Raw genomic sequence first — 24,890 nt, 5'->3', positions numbered from 1 at the left:
TTTTTCACTCAAATTATACAACAACAAAAACAGCTACATAAAAATACGCGTATAGAGACGACAAAGGAAATTGAATGAACAAAAGAATGAAGACCCGATCTACACAGCAACCTACATAGTTTGAAGAAAAGAAAACATCCTCAAATTGAGTATTCGAGTACGATGGAAACACTCTACCTAAGCAGTACCCGTGCATATTTTGAAAACGACAAATAAATATCCAACCAACCACTATTACTATTATTACGCATACAAATAGCGCATTTCTGACTGTACATACAAACAAAACGACACAATTCCTGCAGACCGATATATAACTGCTGACCGATATGACAACTGCGCGGTGAGATCACTCTAATTCACCGTCCTCTAATTCAGCGATTGCTGCAGGAGGTGGAGGAGGCGGCGGCAAAACAGACGGTGGTAAAGGAGGTGGTGAGAGCGCTCGCGGCGGCTCCATTGCACGACAATATTGAGATGAACTCTGGAATCAAACAGGCGCTAAGAATTCTTCTTTTTTTCCAAAGTGATTTTTCGTTTCCCACACCACCACAACAGTCATTCAAAAAAAAAAAAACGTGGAGAGTGGAGGAAACCATATATAATAATTCTACTCCACAATGTTCACAATGTTGGTCTTTTCCTGTAACTTAAAAAAAATGGAAGATTGTTCTGTTCACGTCACTATAAACACTTCACATTAAAGGCATCAGCGCACAAATATGAGGTGGTGTGGATTTCAGGTGGAGTATTCGTATACAGGATCGTAGATTATGGAGAAAAGGGTGATTCCGTCTATTTCTTCCTAATTGCCGTAAAAAAGCGGCCCGGAAGATATGGCTTTGAGTGTTCTGGCGTGCTATTTTCTACAACGAGTTCGATTGGAGCGCGCCAACCTTGTGCACGCGCCGCATCTTCCGAGCCGTTTTTTACAGCAATTAGGAAGAAATGAACGGAACCACCCCCCTCTCCAAAATCTACCATGCCGTATACGAATACCTGAAATCCACCTGAAATCCGTACCACCTCAGATTGGTGGGGTGATGCCTTTAAGTGGACTTTAGAACATAAATCGACAGAAACGACACAAAACTAGTCATCTGAATTCTGAATGAGACCCTTGCTATTTTACGCGAAAGAAAGCCCACCGTGTTTATTCCAATATAAAAATGAATAGCAATTGTCTAAAAGGAAAAACGCTTAAGTGTATAGCCCGCATACGAGTTGATAAACTCAAACGATTCAAAACTGAGGCTGAATGCATTGCCACACCCAAAGCGGATTTACTAATGCCAGCTACGTTATTGTTACTGGCGTACTACATCATAACTGGTTTCCTTTCGGAAGCATGTACGCCTGAAGTTACGAAGCATTTACGTGTGACGAGAAAGTGTTATCTCAGTATGCAGGTACAAGTAAAAAATCAAACAACCCCGCCATTCCTCAAGCAGCACAATACAGTGAGAAAACAAGTTCGAATGATGCATACATTACAACGGTTGTCTTAAAAATAGGTAGAAAACTGTTGAAATGACTGCCTGAACTTCTTGGGTTTAAAGAAAATCCTCGTTAAGGGAGCTAGCGATTAAGTGTGGATTTGCATAGAGTTACGGTTACTATGAAATGCATCAAAGAAACATGAAGAAAAGCTCTGCAAAATAAGATTTCATCAAAACCTCTGCATGAGCCATTCCAGACAAAGATTTGTATTCAGCAGCGCATTTGTAAGATGTCTGAAGAGATCTCTTTTAAACGTTTTTGAAATTAACTATACACAAACAGCTGTCACTACAATTATACATTAACATGAACAAATTGAAGGATTTTGAACGTTCAACTACTCTCTCTGAACCATGAAAGTTAGATTCCAACCACAGAAAACACACCTTTATGACATCGTTTTCTCTTCGAGAATGCGACCCGTTCGCACTATTGGGAACGTGGGAATGAGATGTGGAATGGTGTGTAACTTGCACCTGCGACATAGGTCTCGGCGGTTTTGATCCACTTCCCACACTTGAAGAACCCATGGAAGACTGTGTGAACGATGACGATGGCGGCTCATGGCGAGATCTTTTCTCGCTGCAAAACCGTTTTCTAGGAGAACAGACAAAAAAATAATTTAAAGGCATCACCCCACGAATCTGAGGTGGAGTATTCGTATACGGGACAGTGGATTATGGAGATGGGGGTGATTCCGTCCATTTCTTCCTAATTGCCATAAAAACGGCCCGGAAGATGCGGTGTGTGCACACGGCTGGCGCGCTCCAATCGCTCCACTCCAATCCTCATTGTAGAAGATGCGACTCGGAACGCGTATCTTCCGGGCCGTTTTTCACGGCAATTAGGAAGGAATGGACGGAATCACCCTTCCCTCTATAATCTACGATCCCGTATACAAATACTCCACCTGAAATCCGTACCACCTCAGATTCATGGGGTGATGCCTTTAATCCAAAAACAAAACTCACAGTGGTGGATGTGGGCCACTACCACCGGAAATCCGATCATGCTCTCTTTTCCGACGCTCCTCGTCTTTTCGTCTTTCCCTCTCCTCTGGTCTCTCAGCGTGGCCATGTCTTTCCCGCTCCTCTCGTCGACGACGTTCTTTCTCCCTTCTTCGTTCTTCTTCTCTCCGGCTATGCTCCTCTCTAGATTTGTGGCCGTTTTCGTACGGTTGTGCAGCTGAAACTGAAGTTTACTATTCGCCGAGCTCTACAATTACTATTACAAAGTAATGAATGTGATTGAAATATGATACGGTATCTGCCCTTTTCGAATTACTTGAGAAAACATAGCACATTTTTCTCTTTTTATTTTCCCAACTCTGCTGCTGTCTGTTCTACGAATCTACCAGATTCAACCCATGGAGTTGTGGAGTAAGTCGTTTTTTTTTTCTCAAGTTCAAAAATGCACACAAGAACAAAAATATAGGTGAAATGTTATATATTATTCAATAGAGAATTCATCAAGACAGCGGCATTTTGTTTCCCTTTCTTAAACTAGAGGATTAAGTGGACAAAACAGAGCATTCTCGACATCTGGATCTTACATTAAATCGAAATGATAAGGCCGCTAAAGCCGCTCGTAAGACTTGTGTTTGTGTGAAAACCACGAACGAAATACGATGAACTCGAAATGGATGAAGAAGAAAAAACAAGAGAAAACCCAAAAAGAACATAGAAAATCCAACATAGATGTTGAAAAACTTACTGAAGGACGGGGGAATTATTGAGAAGATGGGTAGAAGAACAAGGGAAAGCATCTCACCAAATGGCTTGTAATTTTTCGTCCGAGGAACATTGATAGAAAAAAGTATTCTCCAGTCCACGACAGCTGTGTGATTTGTCTACGAGGTCAAAACTCCGGTTTTGGATAGGAAAGACGCGTTCGGTACCAGCAAGGATTTCTCCTCTTCCCATATGCAGCATCAATGCCAGCTTCAACAATCTCATCCTCTCAATTAAGTACAGTAACACAGATAATGTCGAAATGCTCCATTTTCTCCAATTTGACACCCTATTTCAATCCAACCCAAAAAAAAACAACCAATAATCGATTGAGTTTAAAGATCGCAACATCATTATTGCATAAAACGAAAACTCCCTATCAAATTATACAGAACATTTTCCAATATTTTCACTTTCTTCTTTATTTTTAAGTGTAAATAAAACGGTCACGACCTGCTCCTCTTCCACTATAAGAATCGAACTCAAAAATTGCACATTGCGACGTGCGGTGAGCTCCTGCACACCACTTATGCGCGGAAACTTCCTCTATCGGAAGTGCCAACATAGCAGCAATTCGGTCGGCTCTCGAGAACTGCACACCAATTGAATATCTAGTAGTCGGCTAAGTGCACTATTTAGACTTATTCTCTGAGGACTGAGGTTGCAGAAGAAGAATGTACACTTTAAATGAAGAATATCACACATGATCTCCTTTTAAAAGTAGTGCTTGGAACCTTCTTACCAGCTTACTGTTTACTTCATTAGTATCCCATCTAGCTTTAGTGTAAAATGTACCATTATTTTACAAGTTTACGTTACAAACAACCTTTGAAGAAGCACTGGGTTCGGACATGCCCCTATAAGCATAAGTTTTCATGTAATTTGGTGAGAAAGTTATTGATAGGCCGCACTACCAAACATATCAGTTGCCATAGAAGTACAGATAAATCTATTAATCAAATGTGTATATGTATATAAACATATTTTAAAAAGGAATAAAAGGTACTGACAAATTAATAGAAGGTGAAGACAAGTATTAGATGTATTCCAATCGTTTCATTGCCTTGTATGTTGGAATATTCGTGCTATGCCTAATCTGTTAAAAAGAAATTTATCGGTTTTCATTACTAGTTTCTTAACGATATGTAGTGTTAGTTTTGTGATTGAACTTCGGTAAATTACAGCTAAGAAAACCGAATTCGACTCACCCAATGGCGATGGAGCAACTGGTTCTTGGCCGGGCAGAGCAAGCGTGGGCATAGATAGATCTGGCCTAGCCTGGGAAGTGTCCGGAATAAAACTGCGCCGAGGTGGTGCTCGTTCTGCAGATGAGCGATCACTACTTGGTCCTAAGGACTTCGTTCGCTCCTAAATCGAATGTGGTTCACAACGATCACCCACGATGAACAGCAATGTATTTTCCTATAGAGAAACAGTCTTGTCATTTTCCTATAGAGAAACAGTCTTATATGAATCATAGGTGGGATAGGGAGAAGCCGGACCCTCCTCAGGTGAAGGGGTCTAGCTCATGGGGTACATCACAAGTGAGGAGGAACCCCTTGAAACCTTCCAAAAGTGAAGGGGTCCTTTCACCGATCGTCCAAAACTGAAGGGTTTCCGAGCACTTGCTCCGACAATCGCATCTACGGAATGAACAGTTATGCTTTGATGCTAACATTGATGCCTACAGCATAAGTGATGAAATGAACAAAAAAACATCACGGTTCAAACAAGTACGACGTTATCTTACCTAGCCTAAGACCCTCAACAAAAATAATATTCTACTAACCACATGGAATTGAAGAATCTATAATTCATCAGACAACAAACTTACCTTGTACTCTGATAAATCCACTTTTTTGTGGAAAGTAGGAGGTGGGGGAGGCGGAGGAAGTATCTCCTTCTCTTCTGCCGGACTTCTTGCCGGATTTGGACTAGGTGTCGACGGTTTCACGATTCCTTTGGCCACAAAGCGCGTGAGTGCTAACCATTCTCTGCACGACTTGTAAATGCTAGCAAATTCTAGGGACATCTCTGAAAATGATGGAATGAAAGATTTGAACTTGAAAAATAATATCAATCCAACAATGCAGCTCCACACCATTGAGAAGATCCTGTGTCATGTATGGATCGAGCTTTTCAAACCACGCTTTCTCACCGGGAGCGGGAGGAGGAATCTGAAGTAAACGGCACGGTTAAACTAAACAGGTTATATGCGACAGAAAGAGATGATAACATCAGCGATATTGTAACACGTGAGATTACAAAAGAAACTAGGGCAACGGCAAACTTCCTATTTCTAACTCCAAAAAATGAGCCCCCAGCAAATAAAAATCCCGATGCTTTGCAAACATTCAACTACGTTTGAACCAGAAAAACTACTAATTTCTAAAAAAAGTTTGAGTTTGAGCGGTAAACGAATTAGCGTCTAATGAAAATTCTGACAAAGGCAAAGTTTGCTATTTACTAAAATAACACGCTTGTTTTAAGAGATTTCCCGAATATTTCTTAAACATGCATCTTCACCAAACATCTATTTTAAACTAGAGAATAAATAAGCGATTTCCCGTAACAGTCTGTCACTGACGTGGTAAATTCGAAATCACGATGTTTTTGGACCAATATACAAGGAAGAAAGAAAGCAAATTAGTTACGCATTCGTTACAATACCGGTCACTCAACAGGAGTATACGCCATTGTAACGAAAGCAGAAGGGAATGAATTCTCTACACAAGTGTGGTTGATGCCCAACTGATATGGAAGAACTAAAGTAACAAACATTTTCCACTGAAGAACTTGCACAAAAATCTCCTCTATGTTGCTTCACAATTCCTACTCCAAAATTTTTGACCTTGTTGCTAACAATAAAGAATTTCAGACAAAATCAAACAACGATGAAGTATGTATATTTCGGTGCAGAGAACTGTGAAGTTGTTCTTCGAAACAAATCAAACAAACAAAAGCATGTTAGGGGCTCACAATAGACATACCTCTGCTTGACCTCATGTACGTTTGCCCAAATGCCCCGAGAAACTTGCCAGCGGCTGAAGGGGTTGGCGGGACCGTGCGCGGGCCGCGCCAAATCAACGCGAACTTTTTCGGACACGTGACGGCACTAGAACCCTCCCGCGAACGACCGTATCCACCGAGACCACCATCAGTTCGCATTAGAAAGCGCGCTCTAGGCAGAATGGGAACAAGGGTTGACCAGCACCTCGTATCCAGCGTATACGCACACGAGGTGTACACAAACACATGCTATCGCACTCGCGTTGTATCGGATTGCCCAATTTGTCACGCACAGACTGAAAATTGGATGTTTCAACACAAATAGGTCAAAACTTACACGCAAATTTCAATATTAAAAATGTAACATTGTATTTTAAAACAATTCAGCCAACTAGATGTCAAAAGTGACTGAAGAAACATTTTGCGTCAAAACAGTGTCTCGGATGACGCACTTCGAGCTAGTCAAAAACTCTTCGAAAAAAGTTGATCAGTTAATTTTAAAGAAACATTTTTTTCATAATTTTTCTGTAGAGTGAAATTGATTTTAAAACTCACACATCGGTGGCGAAAAAGTATGCGCACTCAGTGAGTTTCTTGTTATCTGAAAAATGACGGATAAGTGCATCACAGAATCGTCTCATTTCTTACCATGCAACGCTAGAAATTGCTTACTATTGGCAATCTCGTGCATTGCAGCCAGAACGAATGGATGTGGCATCTCGACCTTCAGATCAAATGCTGAACACAACTACTGAGCGCTTTACTTCCGAATAATTGCCCTTCTATTGTGCAGTTTCTTACCAACAGATCGAATTTAGCCCTCCACATCTTGCTTGCATACCCAGATTTTTCCATAGAGGACACATTATAACGGAAAGATAAAACGTATAAAAACTCACCTATTGTTTGAAGGATGACATTTTCCAATTGCACAATGAGCTGCGCTGCCTCGATGTGGTGCTACAACCCACTAATAAGTGGAAAGCAGAACAACGATTCTTCATAATTTAGGATAGAAACGAAGGATAAAAATGTTAGGAGTAACTCTGGCTGTCTAAGTTCCTTTTTTGGATAACGTTTTCGGTTTCAGCGTATATAGGGGAAAACTGAAGTAAAAGCATAACTAACATTACTCGAAGGGATCGTGGGATGACGTTCAAACTTTTTGGCCCACCAAACACGAACAATATGGTCAAGCTTCCTCGGACACTCTTCGCTTTTCCCAGCAAGGAACAAACAAGCAGCCGCAATATCCTGAAAGCAGAACTTTAGACGACTAAGCTAAATTACAGACACTGTGGAAGATAAGATAAGATAAGAAGGAAAGACTTTGATAACTGTAGGAGGAAATACACAGATGAAAATGTTTCATTGTTCGCCCCTACGAATGTCGCAGCACCCAGCCCACTCGACTCTTCTTCTTTTTCTACCTATCTATTTTTCCTTCTTCTCTTCACTGTTCCTTTCCCCTACCCTTCACAACCCTCTCCCAAGCGAGAGGAGAAAAGAGAGGAATCATTGCATTCCTCGTTTCTCCTTCCACTGAAAACTACAGATGAAAACTAACCCTGTAATCAAAGAACTTGAAGGAATGGAAGCAGAAGAATCGGTGCATGTGCATTATGGCAGCACACATACACAACTGGGATCTGAAAAGAGAAGAAATAACGTAGCTTAAAAGGACTTAAAGCAGGAATATGGCAACCAGCTCTGCATCAAATGACGTGTATATTCGGAAACTATTTTGCTTTATGTAAATTCAACATGTGAACAAACTTTTCTTCTATAATAAATACTGTACTATCATGAAGCGAAATAGAAAAGAAATTAATCAAGAAAGCAATAAACAAGGGCAGCATAGCTGCAAAACGAACTCACATCTTTCCTCGTTGATCTCGTACATTATGGTTCAATTGATCTACCATTACTTGTATGAAGCGAGTTGCTTGCTGCCTATACGTCAACTCTTTTTCTGGACTAAATCCATGTTCACGGATGCTGGCAGTGTTTGCAGCCTGAATACTTCTTCAACATTTGTGAGGACGGAACACAACGGAAAAAAGTGAACATCTAAGACAGACGCCTATGTAAATACGTCGTATTCGCTTACCTCCTCTTTAGTAAAGTACCATTTATGAATGCTGACTTGTGTCCCATCTGATGAGCTGCTACCCGGAAGTGAGCACATTGCATCAGACAATCCAAACTGAAAAGCAAAAAAAAATTGCCCGCAACAACTGTCAAATCCACAGTTAAAACTACTTCTGAAAACGAACACTTTCGAAACAAGTAGCGCAGTTGCACACAGCAATGGATGAAAACGATCCAAACATACATGACAGTTATCTAGACACACTTATTAGAATTCTTCACCCAACTCCGATACAATTTATACATAATGTACACCTCATCCGCCAAAAACTAAATGTTCATGAAATTAAGTGTGTCTAGATACCTAATAAGTGTGTCTAGATAACTATCATGTATGTTTGGATCGTTTAATTTGGTGTGAATTTAAAGTTGGTGTAATTTTAGTGTGAACTGCAACTTCATGAGTTTTCAGTTAAAGGTAAAAGATCCCACGAATCTGACGTGGTACGGATTTCAGGTGGAGTATTCGTACGCGGGATCGTAGATTATGGAGAGAGAGGTTCCGTCCATTTCTTCCTAATTGCCGTAAAAAAGCGTCCGGAAGATGCGGCGCGTGCACAAGGCTGGCGCGCTCCAATCGGACTCGTAGAAAATAGCGCAACGCCAGTCTTGCACCGGAACGCTCGAAGCCGTATCTTCAGGGCCGTTTTTTACGGCAATTAGGAAGAAATGGACGGAATCGCCTTTCTGTTCATAATCTACGATCTCGTATACGAATACTCCTCCTGAAATTCGTACCACCTCAGACGTGGGGTGATGCCTTTAAACCAAATGCTTGTTCGAGCCAGTCACCACAGCATTTCTAGTATACGTATAAGAAACCACTAGTAAGTAGGGAGAAAAAAAAACTGGACACCTGATCGATGATCAGCATGTCTAAGTCGCAATTACCAATTCGATCCGAAGGAGCGCAGAATGGAATAAGAAATAGTACTGAAAAATCTTTTTAAAAAAATAACTGATGTAACATTTGTTAACGGTTTTTTCCTAGCTAGAGTTGGAAGTAAGGTCAAGCGTGGTGATGATACACGACCTCGCCAAAAACAACTATCTACACCTTCAATTTTAAACTACGAAATTATAAAGTGGGAAATAATAATAAGTCATTCCTGGTTCGACTCTTGACACGATCAAATATTGGAAGAGAGAAGAAAACATACTGCTGAAGATAAATAACTCAAAATCACATAGCTTGCAACAATTCATACATGAATTTGGAATTTGCTAACATTTAATGCCAAAAGTGCTCAGATTGTGTGAATATTGCTACGTTTAAAAGATCACTGATAACTTCGTGTGAAAAGCACTTTGAGAATTTTTTTTCAAGCTTTCAAACATAAATCGACAGAGGAAGCTTACTCTACAGACGAGCTGAATTACTATTTTTGAGGCCACCCAGTTGTGCATAGAATTTGGATTAAAAAAAAAAAACAAGTAGAAGAATTGGGGCTTTCACGTGTGGATTTTAAGAAAACGAGGAAAGCCCTTCAATTAGTAACTTCTATTTTGACAGAGGGAACATTTGCCTACAACATACTTAGAAACATACATTTTTCTTAACAAGTATAATAACTGGAATTATTAAACAATGTTCAAAGCCCTACACTTTTACACGCTCTAGTATGAAGTAGAATCCCAGAAAATTTTCCACTTCCAGAAAAACCATATCATAGAAAATTATGTCGTGCCCTAGATAGAGAGCCTGGAAAAAATTTAGCAAACGCATGACTTCTCCTGGGGGTTTGGTTCCCTTGAAACCTAGAAGTAGAAAAAGCAGGACTTCCACTTTTCAAAGTAGTCTTCTCGCGAGGCTATCGATGATCTTCTAAGCCTAACAATATGTACATTATTTGAGCATTTTACACAATAAATATTATAAGATTCACGTGCGAATTCTTGAAAATTCTGCAATATTTAGTTAGAACGTTATGCGCAGTTCTGAGTTCCTCCTCATTTCCAAGTGAAAGATAATGTGGCATTACCGACCTTCTTCTTTCCCAACCTCCCCATTCCTCTCCCTTTTATACTGGACAAATGATAAAATCACAGCACAATTTTCCGCAAGGGCTTTATATAAGTTACCTCATAGTAATCAAACAATCAAAGCAACAACAACACTACAATTACACTAACGCTTCGAAGAAGAAACGGGAATGCAGAGTAAAAGGAGCAATCATAAGAAAGCGGAGTCGTGGAGGCTCATTTGAAAATTATAAACGACGAAAACCAACGAAATAATACCCAAAAGTCCAGAAAAAAAGAAATAAATGATAGTTACATACTATTCCATTCTAGCCAAAAGAAAGAACCAATTATACCACATGTAAGCAAAATTCCAGCTGTAAACAAACACTACCAAAAATGACAGTTTCCACAGAAAACTTCTCCTTGGATTGTAAGCCAAGCTACAAGCGACCTTGCTCAATTAAACAACATTTATGAGGTCAAAATAAAACGCAGAAATAACGAAAATAACCCAAACCCAAGAAAAAGATGGAAAAAAAACCCAAGCTACCGCAATGACGATGTGCGGTGCGGTCCGCCGCACGCGCCGCGTCGTTTTAGTGCCAAAACTGCGTAGTGCCCCATTCAGCGTGCGATCTGTCAGGCATAAATCATTGCCGCGGACAGTCATGCAGCCCGGTTCAAATTCCTCCAAACGCAGGCGTCCCGCGCAACGTTTCGGCGGGAATTTAAATCGTCTCTCGTCTATCCGCCCCCCTTCGAGGTGCTCGTGTTCTCGTCGTGGTGCTCGAACGTCCCGACGCGCGAAATCTTGCAATAACGGCGACGGGAGGAGAGGGCGGGCGACTGGCGGCGGTGAGCAGTAGGCGTGGCCCTTTGAGGAACTAAGGGTGCGAGAGGGGAGAGTTAGTAGTGCCCACAGCTGACGCCAGCTTCTACATGTAGTAGAGAGAGAGCTATATTCACGGTCTAATCTCTAAATAACGCATTTTTTCATCCACGTCCACTCTGGCTGCAACTGAAGTCTGACCTCCTTCGGATTGTGTCGGGACCCACAGACGTTTCCGAACAACGCCACGTTGTTAAACAACTACACAAAAAATCCGCATACTACCTACCTTCATCTACGACTATGCGGGAACGATGAGCGATGCTGGTTCGGTGCTATGGGCCCTTTTGATGGCTCTGCTGTCTATTATTACGGTAATCGGTAATTTGGCCGTACTACTCTCCTACTACCTTGATAAGAATATTCGACATCCTTCTAACTATTTTATATTCTCTTTGGCTGTCTCTGACCTGGTGAGTACTGTGGTATCCTGAGGCTATTTTTACAAATTCTTGGGTTTTACTGCGATTGCAGACAATTATATCCCTTCACACTTTTTCGTTCAATGTCTTTTTTTAATTTCAAATTCATAATACATTGATATTGAGGTAATAATTAGTGGAATAAGAAGTTACGCAATCACTCCACAACTTCGATGAACTCTTTTGAGGGGATTCTGGGATTTCGGTTTTTTTAGGCATGAGAAAAATGTGGCCAAAATTCTGGCTCAAGCTGTAGTCCGTCGATTATAACGATTTTGTTTACTAAATAGTAGCACTCAGAAGACGAGTAGGGACCTTTCACTCCTTGCTTGGGAGGTTGATTATGTTCCTTTCTAGGCACCACCAGGATTCGTCTACACTTGAACGAGAATTCGTTTTTTTTTTTGCGTGTTTACTTCGCTCATTACTTTGCATGAGTACAATCACTACTGATCAGAATCCATGGAATCTTTTCCATCAAATAAAATTCGTTAACTTCTCACCAGCGGTGTAATTATCAAGGGCTCTGACAGTCTTCAATAGGGACCTGTTTTTTTTTTTTTTTTTGAAGATTGGTGCAGTCGCGTAAACGGCTACACCCAAAGCGAAGCAATGGAGTTGCAATCCAGTTTGGATTTTCGCTAGCCCCACATGGACTGTCGCTTACACAGCTGCTTCAAGTCGTTTTGACGCGGTTATATCTATACGTACATGTGAAAAAACGAAAAAAAGAACATGCATACATATCTATCTGTATATACGTAGGGAGATGCCACCTTTATCCGTGTTATTGGACTTCAAAACCTATCAGACATGCAGGCCAAAGACACCTTGCCTCATTGCGTTCCGTAAATGGATTACAGTAAACATTGAGGTGTTCACGTGGATGTATACGGGAAACCTACTGCTTATTCTGATAGAAGATTGTAGCTAAGTGTATGGGAGCGAAAAAATGTTTCGTAAAGTAGTATGTTTTAGAAAAAGTGCCAAAGTTAGGCGCTAACGAGTTGGTCAGGTGTGCGGGCGGCCGAACACGTTTTGCCGCCGCTATTCAGCGCACCTCCCGAGTCGGCGGCACCCACAAATTGCCTTCTAGGCTTCGCCGTCAAACAGATTTCGTTATATGAATGTACGGGAACGACATAGTACCTATTGATTTTTTTTTTGGACAACGCGTTAAAGTCGTAGCGGGACCAATAGTTGCAAACAAACGATAGGTGCCAGACAAGGACTTCAGGCGTATGGTAACAGTACATAGTCGCTTCTTTCATAGTTTAGATAGTGATGTTTGTTTATCGTTCCCTCAGCGCTTAAGGAAAGAAACAGAACGCAATTACTCATCGTTCCAACTATAATCACCACTTCCGTGATACGTGAGTTTCATCCGATCCGGATAAAGCCTGTACTTTTCCGGTGAATCCGTGGTGAAAATTAGGGTTGGATACCCGCTTGCTTCATTGCGTTTCGTTTCTGTAATCGGAGGAGGATGAAAGATTGGACCCGTGACAAAGTGCCTCTTCAGTTGAGGAAGTGGAAAGAAGACGCAACGGGAACACATCGAGACGGAGACGTTTATGCACTGATTTGATAAAGTCGCGACACTGATTGGAGATGTGCGTGATGTCGACGTCGGCGGGGCTTCTTCGCTTCAAAGAAAATGGCAGTTCTTATTACCTTGCGGCTATCATCTGCTAGCAGTCACATCGTTCCAGATTTATGGGAATAGACATTCACATTGATGCGAAAGAAAAAAAAAAGAGTGGAAAATAATAGTAGGGTAAGACATTCTCTAAGGGAATGGCAGAGACTGCAAGATTCCGAACCTGGTTTCTCTTCAAGCACTTGATGGAAGTTCAGGAAAAAAAGAAACAAAAAAAAAGAACATTATTAAAAGAGATGAGCTCTGAATTATGGAGTTCCTCATAGATTAACAAATAATTGGGTCATTTAAGGTGTGGTTGTGTTCTAAAGCAGTTGATTGATTGGTGTAACCAAACGGTAGGTCAAAAAGCGGGGAACAAACTTCACATCAGTTAGTTTTCATCAGATAATGATGTCTTCATCGATGACGAGAAAATCCTATTATAAGGATCCTGCATCGCTTCCGTTTTTTTACAGTATTGGCAGGATTTTTTCTTTGGAGATACCGTAATCTCGTCTTGTAGTCGGGCGACAATCAGAAGAAAAAACTGATGGGATTCACTTTGGCGCTTTTCGCGCACCTTTTTTTTAACTCGCAAACTGAGGAATCTGGAAGAGATTATGGGATTTTAAGCGTTGACTTTCACATAGTGCTTTGTCTCTTGTTTACTTATTTGATCTGTAAACAACGGATCAATACTCAACATACCTGTATGAGTAAAACCTCACTAACCGCCAACCCATCGTGAAACATGCGCGAATGCCATGTGAATCGATCGATTCGGATGTTCCTCTCGGTGAACTCGTCCCAACTTGTATTATCATGTTAGGATATGTATTCGAAATGTTCCAATCATATCAACTTGTTTACGTTAGTCTTTCATTCCGAATGTCAGCTTCGCAGGATTTCTCTGCACCCTCTATTCTTAGTTTGCTATCTCGCCGGTGCTCGTAGACAATGCATCTAGATCTTGGTATTGTTGTATTAAATACTGTGTCAGCTATCTGCACATTTTCTTACTCATTTTCGTATGCTTATAAAAATGGCGATCGATTCGTATCGAATGCCGGGATTTTTCCAAAATTTTTTATCGTCGACATTCTTTTGACATTTCTACTATATTTGTTATTATAGCTTTCAGGATAGAGCTTTCCTAGTGTCTGTAATTTTTCATTAGCATTGTTCACCAACCTCACTTTCGTCGCCTATCGACTGCTGTTTGTGTATGTGTATGTAGCGGTGCCTTGAGAGCTTCTAAATTACTTGATTAGCCCGTAACGTACCCGTTGGCAACTAATTCGTTCCTGAATACAAGCGTTTTTCAACCGCCTATTCACTTCCAGAACTATTCCAGCGAATGCATTTCGGAATTGTTTGCGAATTCCGCAATGTTTTGCTGGATAAGGCAGAAAATTAGACAATGCTCTCAAATTCTGATTTAATGGTGCTTTTTACAAGATAAGTGGAAGCATTTTTTTCCGTGTTTTTCATTTGCATCCGTTGTTTATGCATGTTGTTTTCAGTTTTATCCTCAAATTTAGCATTTAATTGATAGTTGCTATTTTTCACAACTGTTTATGTCTTGCACTTCCCTCAGTACATTTTTAGGTGGTTTATTTTTTGCAGCATTGTTTTTTTTCTACGGTTGTCTTTTAGATACGTTTAAAATTAATTAAGGATGGGTGTGCTGAACCACATTCTTTCTTAAATATTCTTGGAGCGAAGTATGGTTGGGAATTTTTGTTGCAGCGGTAGCATGGGTGGAATAATACATCTTTTCCTTCTAACAATAAGTCATCATTATATATTCTTGCCTGGAATTCAAAGAGGCAATATGTTTTTTTTTTTCTCGAAGAATTGTCCTGTTTGCATTTGCTCCAACTTCAAATGTGGTTGGCTTTTATGGACTAGTTATATTTTGCTACTATCATGCTTTTTTTTCTATTTTTGATAAGCATATGTTTGTTGTATAAGCTGTAAGAAATGAACTGAAACGTCTTTCATTTTTTGTTACTACTGCTTTTTCGAATATTTCTTTGTTGTTTCCACCGCTAATTACTTGAGTTCGCTAACTTCTCCACTTTGAAGCAATTAAGCATTTTTTTTCTAAAAATTTCAGCGATTATGTAAAAACATGAGGGTTAGTTCCACATGATTTTTTTTGTTATGTCGAAAATTGTACAAACATGTCACTTCTATATTTTTCTTTTATGATTTGTTGAAGTGGAATTTACTTCTTTTGCTACAAATTCATTCACTTCAAAACTTCTTCTGGTGCGCTCAGAATGATTTATTTGACAAGAGCTGTCACATATATGGACTTCATTATTCATCAACTAACGTCTAAACTACACTGTGGAACATTAACATTCGTCTTATTACCGCTATAATGCCATAATTATTATTTTTTTGATTAAACAAAGCCTATCGGAGTTTTTTTTTCTTCTTCTCACGTCATCAGCTACTTATAGTTTGACAAATTGAGCACGTAAGATGATAAATATCCGGTGTTTTTCATTCGCGCTGAGATCAGCTTATCCCGTCAAGGATTCATAGAGTAGTGGCTAATGGATAATCTTCGTGTTCGTGGAAAGCTTCATTTGGATTGTTGTGATGTTCGGTTAACTAAATGACTTCTTGTTTTCTTGGAAATAGTTTCGAATGATTATAGACGCACGAAAACGTGTTACAACGGTAAAATTCCTTGTAAAAAAAAGGTTTGATTTAAATCGTAAATTTCATTAATCGGCGCAACGATGCGTGGACAATGGTATTATGAAGAATTTGTCAACAGTTCGCTTCATTAGCCATATCAAGAAAATTATCAAAATACAGACTTTCATCAAGCTTTTTTTTTGAAAATTATGAGCCACATTTTCTTTAAATCAGATATAATTTATTAGTTATTGTACTTTTTAAGTACTACAAAATAAATCTTGAGATTTGAGGTGAGAATGCAACTATTCCCTCGATAGGAGGAAGGATAAAATATCCTCAGGTCATTATTGAGCCACTGTTTCGATTGAAATCAATGAAACCGAGTCTTACACTCATATTTTACGACCTGGTACCTGCCTGAAGGATCTCTGTACTTGAAAAAATATATAAGTAAACAAATTATCGATAATCTCCAATATGTTTTGATACCGCATCGTTTACTGTTACATTACTTGTTGACGTTCTGCGAAATAACACCAAACACATCATAAACGGGTGCATTTTCGAGGCTCTTTGCGTTGATAGTAAAGAAATTGCCGAGAGCCAGATGCTGTACTGGAAACGAGAGAAATTCCACGATTTTCAGAATTTGTGAAGAGTTCAGCATCGAAATTTCTGTGCTTTTCAAAGTGAAAAACCATAGAAATAACTAAAATAAATACTAAAGTGAACCTTAGAAGAAGCATCAGATGTGCTTTTGAGGTCACTACTTTTTTGTTGATGCCATTCTTCCCCATCAAAAAATCTTTCAAAACATCTTGTCCTTTAGATGACTGTCAGGATTGCTGCATTCTTAAAAAGGTCTCCATGTCTTTTGTCGGGATTCCCGTTTTTTCAACGGACGAGGTACTCGTTTAATCCAATGAATTCAGCTGTTATGTACATTCATTTCCAGGTGTGCAAGAAAAATCTGCATATTAAATTACACACAATTGTAGCTACGTTGATGTGTGGTTTGTTGTGTTCGTACCACTTCTGAGTTTTTTTTTTCTGGCCCACTATTTCATCTTCTTACTAGCATGATTTCTTCAAGACATCCTGGTACGGATCCACAAACTCTTTCAACTTACTTTCTAATTTTTTTCTCGATTTTCTACGAGGTCATTCCTTGAGATTCGTGTAGGACCTTGATGTTTTCTTTCCGTAAACCTAAATTTTCAATTTATTTTCAAGAACGTAGGGGAACGGCTCGATATTTACACTGGCACATTTCCCACGTTTGATAAGCGCTCATGTTCTTTACGTTCCCAGACTTTTGTGTATTTTCTCGTCTGTTTGTAATAGATATCCTATTGCGTTAACGCTTGCTTTTCGCTTGTCAAAGCATGTGTTTTTCCTCTCTTCGCGCATCCTCATACATGCTCTCTCTCTCACTCTTCTACTCTTCACATGACGCTTCATTATCCCTCACTTTCCACGTCCTCCTCTCAACGACGCGTTCCTCTTCTCCGCCTTCTTATATAATTCGATCAGATGCCAGGAAGTAGTCGCAACGACTAACACTGCTGCCATTTACTTTCTTCTGGAACGGGGGCTGTGTGTGTGTGTCATATAAACTAATATGCGGATGTTTGCAAGAATATGAAGATTTTTGAGATTGAAGGATATGGGGATGCAGAGAGGCGTCGAATGAGGTGATATCCAGCAGAGAGAACTGCTTTATCTTGGGTAGAACGTCAAGAAGCCAGGCACTTACCGTTAACCGTTACCAGACCAGGCCACATTGCCGTGGCTCTCCGAGATCGTTGAGGATGACATCTTATTTTTGTTAAATAAACAAAATAAATAATAATAAACAGAACTCATAAACATGAAGGCGAAGAGGAACGAGGCACAGATCGAAGTAATTTTAAAAATTTCATGAACTAAAAGAAAAAACACCTACTTAGTGGGACAAGAGATATGGATGACTTTGAAATCAGCAGTAGTAATGAATCTCTGACAAGAACGATATAATTATATTTTTCTTCGCATCAGAATTTATGGGAATCTAGAGGATATACATAGGTTTATACTTTATTATAGGATATTATATATAAAGTGGGAGAGAGAGGAAGCAGGAAAGGAAGAAAAAGAGAGAGGCGGTCGTGGCGCGCGTATTTCATTGCGGTTACCTGCACCGTTACTGCTTCGAAACCATCCTGTGTAGGTCAACGAAACCATTCCACCCCACGGGGAGTGGTGCTTTTAAGCAAATTACCAATAATTTAGCAAAAGATTCTATCGATCCAGCACGATACGTTTACCTCATTTTATGAGGGTGCATTTTCTTTGTCGGGCATGTTTTCATAAACGTCATACGAATTGGTAGCTCTTATGTGTTCATAATCTCTCAAATCTCTGGATTTGTGCGATAAGGTTGCGTGTTTTCACTGTGATGAACTACATCTTGACCCTCATACATAATTTTTGAGGTCGGGATCTGGATAGGTTTTCTGGATAGGTTAACCTCTTTAACTTGAAAGTCTAACTCATTGTTAAAAATCGATGAACGCCAAGAACTTTGTTTTTTTGCCCTTTAAGGACGTTAGGAGATAATTTCCTGGTCTGGATAGCTTATTACTGCTATCGTACTATTAGCTGACATTAGAAAAGGGGAAAAAACTTGGATCAATACGTTTCACGTTACTGTAGAACTGGTGCCGATCTCATAGCACTTCTCGCGTCGTGGATTTTTTGCACTAGGATCCAGTGACTTTTGATGTGCGTGAGTAAATAAATAAAGTAATAAACTGCATAAGAATCAACACCTTGCTGTTCGAGGGGATTAACGAGAAACCGCAGCTCTTTTGCGGCAATCCTCAAGGAATTCTGGAAGCCTTTCTTTTTTATTTGATCACTGAGCAACTTGCTCGGATTCATTCACGATAACGTGTTTGGCACTTATTTCCCTTTTGGTGGGGCCTAAAAAACAGTATTTAGAATCATTTGTGAGCTGTGTGTTTATGTGACGAAAGGGAAGAATAGGAGATTATGACGTGGTGGGACCTTAATCTCCTGGGAGCCAACTTCATAACCAGGTGATCAAAACGATTTAGTGAGTTTATAGATGATTAACGGAGGAGAATTGGAATGTAAGGATCTCTAAAGGATTCTGAAAGGTGACAAATGGAGCCCAACAATGAACGGGAATTTCGGTTGCTATCTGTTTTACTACGAGTGAATTTTTTTCTACCGATAAATCCTCATTTTGCATGCCGTGTGGAAATCGGGGGTCGATGAGGTGAGGTAGAATTTTTAGAAGGTTATGAACATATTCTAAAAACTCTTTAGCAGGTAATCTGAATTTATATAAAATTTATTTGTGAAATCGGAAATCCATATCTTTTTGTAGACGAAAGGAAATTGACTCAAGACACCATTCCTCGTTGCACTCTTAGAAAATACTCAGTATTCAAACAAGCGAACTGGAACATTTTCCCGATATGTACGGATGAAGGGGTTTTTGGTGAAAAATCCTGATATTTTACCTTTTAGAATTTGAAGGTATTGCACAGTAAGTGCCGAAATTCGTATTGTTATTTCGTTATTTTTAATTTCCTGAAAAAAAACAATATAAAACGAGTATAGCTATTTTAATTTCTGAAAATAGAAACTACACTACTTCACAATTGCGAAAAATTGGAGAAAAATTCTCTCAATTCAGCTGATTTGAAGTTTTTTTTTTCCTTTAAGAAAATAAAATAAGGGATTAAAACGATCCATCTCTCTTTATGATAGCACATGGAAGCCTAAGGGTGTACTAACAGCTAGCTGCCTTCATATGAACGTTTCACTTAAAAAATTGTAAAAAAAAGTATGTTGGTGATCAAATCTGGGATGGTATTACTTCGCGTCATACTCAAAAAATTCCTGACTAATTTAATTGGATCCTGAAGTTTCCTTTTTTCCGTTTTGAAGTAAAAGACAAGTTGTATGGTCAGTATTTTCGCTTAACGACACCCATGCATTACAACATCATTGAAGTAGCGTATCAGGGGAAATTATCGTAGAGCAGAGAGAAAATATTTTAAAAAATTCATTCATGCTAGTCTCTCATACATTCATGACCCACTTATAGGACCATAAATACTATGATGATGTTTTTTTTCTTTTTGGAAATATCCATGCACTCTTACTCAGATTTGGTGGATTGATCCTTCTAGGGGGAACAGCGCTGCACTGCACAGTAGTTAAGTCTTTTTTTCGTCAGTAACTGATTTACTTCGGATGTTTCCCTTCGAAAAACAAGCGCTCAAAATGCAAATCCAGGCAAATCCAGTCCTACGCATCTACTTTAACTTTTCAAATATCTATTTTTTCTTTTCAAAAATTTCAAATTTCTCTCCAAGTGCACTTTATCCATCCCTAAGTCGACTGGGCTTATCACCAAGTGGCTAAAAACAACCGTCGTGGTTTGGGTCAGGTTTGACAGAGGAAGAGAAAACAAAAAGGAAGAGAGGAAGAAAAGAAAGAAATATCTACACCTCTAAAAGATAGGGGCAGACTTTAATTATGAGAAGATGCAACTAGGTTTTCTACGGTAGGACCTAGAGTCCTAAAATATTTGACAATAAAAAAACGGGGATAACGTATGCAATTTTTCTCCACTACCAATGCTTCGACGATGCTTTTCCGGCGCTAATTTTCCATTCATGTTAGAAAATGTTCATCCTTAGGTAAATATGCTTAAAATGCTCTTTATTGTCAAAAGTAAAGTGCATAAGATCGCAGAGTATTACGCAGAAGCAACAAGCAACGCAATCATCACCTCAATCAAATTCGATATAATCGAATCGAATGTGTTGAATGGTGGGATGATGAGTGTGTAGTGCTCACGGAGAGCCCGACGTGCTGCTGATGGTGGATGCATAGTGGCGTAGGCCTTACGCGTTATGCATGGATTTGACGAGAGCACTTTTCGGATCTGGACAAGAGACAGTGTCATATTTTTATGACAGGGTACAATGTGAAAATGTCCTTTTTCCCTATATCCCTAGTTTTCTACATCAAGTTCCTGGAATAAATTGGATTTTTCTGGCTATCTATTGCATTCACCAGAACTTTTACAGTATTCTACACCCTTCAAAAATGCAAAAATTCAATGCTGCGTATTTTTGAAGGGAATTTTTCACTCTTCTATATGTCCCATTTGCGTCAGTCCAGTTGGTCGCAGCATTGATGACGAAACGTGTCGTTCGACAGTGAAATTAGAAGAAATCCAGAGTAAAAACTTCCATATTGCAGAACTGCAGGAGATATAGGGAAGGGTGGAGGCATTCGGAAGTCATAAAATTCCTTATAGAGGTTTGTCATAGCAGTATTTGTGACCACTGTGACCAACAACCTCAATAAGGCCTCATTTATCCAGGGTTAAAGATACGCTTGGATATTAGGGATATCACGTTGTGGAGGCCCTCATAACCTGCATTTACAGCGTTGTTTGACTTTTTCCTTAAAGAAAATACGAGAAAAATCGAACAACTCTCAAAGAAGCCTCCAGCCTTATAAGATTAGTACCTCACAAGTATTACCAGTAATTCGTCTTCCTCCGCGGTTTCTCAGAGGAAAATTTGCTGAGCTTAGATGAAAGATCGAAGGAAAAATGGGAAGAAATAAAACAAGATTTGACCCCTTATCTTTTGAGATAATCCATGAATCCTTTTGTCATGCTTGGATAACTTTTGCACATGCAGACAAGCATAGTACTGGCTCAGCTTTCTCTTGGAATTCGATTTCTTTTGTCATCAGTATTTTCAAGTACCGCCTCTCAAATCGAGTGTTTCGTTGTCATCTCAAAAACTTTATTCCCACCTGCTTCGGCAAGAATGTTGTTGCAAATTGTGAAATGAAGAATTTTTCATCGACCAGGTATTTCTGCTACGGTAGAATTTTAAAATCATTTCTGGAATTGGTGGTTGCTTTTTTTATAGCATATCAACGAATTATGTATAATTTGAAGGTTTTTTCTATTTCTTTTTCGACGAATACTGGATGAAATGAAACTAAGGCATTAATGGAGCCGATAGTCTAAGGATCAAAAATTTGTGACCTCTTTGTGAGACCCTTTTTGCCACTGCTTTGTGGTCTTTTATTTTCTCGACCGAGCACGCGAGAACACAATAAAAGTCGCCGTGTTCAAATGATCGGTGCAACGGTTGAAATCATTTCGGGGGCCGTTTCGCGGCGACCGCGGAGTTTGCGACTGGCGGGCGACGACGACGACGACGAATAACTCAGGCTCGGGTGGGCCAAAATTCGATTATCATAAATGAACCGAGAGCACAACGCTATATTTGGAGCACTAGGGCGGCGTTTTGCCGGGGGGATCTCCAGCTCAAGGACGGTAGTGCTGAAGTAGTGGAAAACATCGATATTGTCCGAGTAGGTGTCCTAGAAAAGGAATGGACTACATACTTGTGAAAATCCATTTGATGGGAAGCATTTACATACATATTTTCCAAATGGCCTCACTTTCAAATATCGCTTAAAGAACTTAAAAAGGTTTTATTTAATTTCGAAAAAAGTTTTGTTTTTTATTGTAGTATTTACCTGACTACGTGCCCTGGTGGCGCATAATCTACGATACATAAGAGATTCTGGATAAGGATTCATTTATGATTAGCTGTAAGAAACCCTGCTAAATTTGATCAGTTTCTCCTAGTACTTTGTCAACAATATTTATCTGACATAAAGTTCACTTCCAAATATCATGATTACCTGTCTAAATTGTTTTTTTTTTCTATATTTCGGAAGATTCAGCGGTTCTGATATTTTTCTGTTAAAAGAACGATCATGCAGAAAATTCGAGAACAGTTATTTGAAATTGTGATCTTGTAATTTTTTTAAAGTCATGCTTTTTTTTTGATTCCTCTACGAATGATAGTTCTCTTTAAATCGACGTATAAATGTTTTTATGCCAGGTAAGGGGAGAAATGACGAGTGTTTTGTGTGTTATTTGCAGTTTGTAGTAAATTTAGTTAATAAATTTAGTTGCTTTCAAACAAAAAAAAAACGAAAAAAAAGCTTTTCTGTGTGATATAAAATTATCCTTAATCCTTACCTAATTTCTAACGAAGAAATTTTGAAGAAATTTGGAAATTATGAGCACATCAAGACGATACTATTTTTTTTTAGTAATGGAGGTGACTAAATTTGTTTACAACTATTGAACAGAGCTGAAATGACAACAATATTACTGCTGTTTGGTGGAATTCTTCAATTCGAAGCTGTACCCTTTTGGTTCTTCTGCATTTCTTTGGATTTTCTGAATATATACGCGTTCCTGGAACAGAAAAATTGTCTTGCACGTGTCCTGGCTTAGCGTTAAGCTCTGCTTCTTTCCTGTTTTCTGTCACTTCCATAGCAGTTTTATTTAGAATGATGTTAATCGTAATTTAGATGGATATTTAAGCGCAATTATTTTTCAGACATACTTTTTGTGTATCAGCTTTATATAACTTAGCGCAGAGCACATAAGGAATTGTTTGATATGACCAAATCATCCTTACTATCCAGAACTACATCCATTATCTGGATAAATTTGTTCTGCGGTCCCAGTTTGCAGCAAATTCTTCCCAAAAAAAAAAACGAATAAAGTCCGTGTCGACTCCGTAAATACTTCAAGAGTTAAGTACTAAGGATTAATCCTTTTTCTATGAGTCAAATGGTTCCTCTATTAGTTTTTATGACTTTCGGTTTGTTTCGATTTTTCCTCGTTTCTCCATATTCCCTTATAATATATGCAAACTACCCTTTGGAGGATTCACTTTTATGACTTAAAGAGGAATGATTTGGTAGGAGGTAGGAGGTCAAAGCACAAACTACATAGTCACTAGTGGTGGAGCCATAGTGCTCTGTGAAGCCGTACCTATTTGTTGGGTGATTTGTTACCTCGTTCTCGGTCATCTGAATCCAGTAATAGCGGCATTCATGCTCAAAAGCACATAAAATGGTTAGTAACAGGCTTTTCCGGTTGCTGCAATATAGCTATTATTTGACTCGAAGCTCGAGATTTGCATTTGTGCAATTGCAGAACAACTCTGGAACGTCGTCAAAAAAACGAATGTTCTCTAATTTATAGAGAAAATATGTAGATGAAAGATTTTACAAAGTAAATATGATTATGTTTTACTTGTCCGGATTATTGACGACATCCATGGCGACTAGTGTGGCGCTTCGGTTTTTTTCCTTCTTTTGCTTCTCGTCTTCGACACTTCAGACTGCGTCTCCGCGCCGGATGCGCTGATTTGCCACTTCACCTCGCGTCTCGCCCCGCCGCGCCAACTCCCTGAGGACCCTCGTTTGGTAATAGCGCGGTTATCTTGCCCTGTTGATGTGCATAACCCGAGAACTCATCGACGACATGAGACTGATACATGCAGGCGCGCAAGGGAGCGGCTAAGAATCCAGACATTAAGTAGAACGTTGACGCCATGGATTTTCTTGCGGTGCCAATAAATGCGTCGAAGCAACACTTCACAAAGGAAATAGTGCATTTCTTGTGAGCCCGTCATGTCAGCAGGTGGTCTTCGAAACGATGTGTGTATGTGTGTAAGTGTCGCTATAAACGCGATGAACGAATCTAATAGATCCAGACTCTTGTGAAGAGATTTCTCTCCTTCTTCCGTCGAGGAACAGGGAACTTCGAGCGTGAGGGGCCGGCCGGCCGGTCGCTGCCTGCTTGTTGCGTTGCTCAGTTGCTTCCTCGAACTAATCGTTCCCGGAGAAGAAATAAAGGCAATTAGGTGCCGCCCCTCTACCTCACTTGCTGCGTAGAGGGTCCCGAATTCATAAAATGTTAATCATGTGGGTTGAGGGTCTGGAAACGAAAATAGGCGCACGAATCGGTTGAAATCATTCGGCACGAGAGTGTGAATAGATAA

At 39.5% G+C, this 24,890-nt stretch overlaps 1 protein-coding gene across 2 annotated transcripts; it reads right to left on the bottom strand.

Moving 5' to 3' along the window:
- Positions 1 to 349: 349 nt before the first annotated feature.
- Positions 350 to 14,061, bottom strand: RB195_012304 (uncharacterized protein; the record flags this gene model as incomplete). Of its 2 annotated transcripts, none has more annotated exons than XM_064194102.1 (15): positions 350 to 484; positions 1,887 to 2,082; positions 2,472 to 2,685; positions 4,439 to 4,598; positions 5,065 to 5,264; positions 5,332 to 5,407; positions 6,445 to 6,535; positions 6,795 to 6,840; positions 6,912 to 6,977; positions 7,139 to 7,199; positions 7,368 to 7,493; positions 7,807 to 7,888; positions 8,118 to 8,254; positions 8,350 to 8,445; positions 14,017 to 14,061. In XM_064194102.1, the coding sequence occupies 15 exons, from the start codon at positions 14,059 to 14,061 to the stop codon at positions 350 to 352; spliced, it is 1,731 nt and encodes a 576-aa protein (XP_064051685.1). The 2 variants fall into 2 exon arrangements, with proteins under 2 accessions (XP_064051685.1, XP_064051686.1); XM_064194103.1 differs by lacking the exon at positions 14,017 to 14,061 and adding an exon at positions 9,247 to 9,264.
- Between the last annotated feature and the right edge of the window lie 10,829 nt (positions 14,062 to 24,890).

This window comes from Necator americanus, chromosome III (genome assembly GCF_031761385.1).
Source record: "Necator americanus strain Aroian chromosome III, whole genome shotgun sequence".
Taxonomy (NCBI): Eukaryota; Metazoa; Nematoda; class Chromadorea; order Rhabditida; family Ancylostomatidae; genus Necator; species Necator americanus.
The sequence above is the reverse complement of the archived record's forward strand: the minus strand, read 5'-3'. Positions and strand labels throughout refer to the sequence as shown.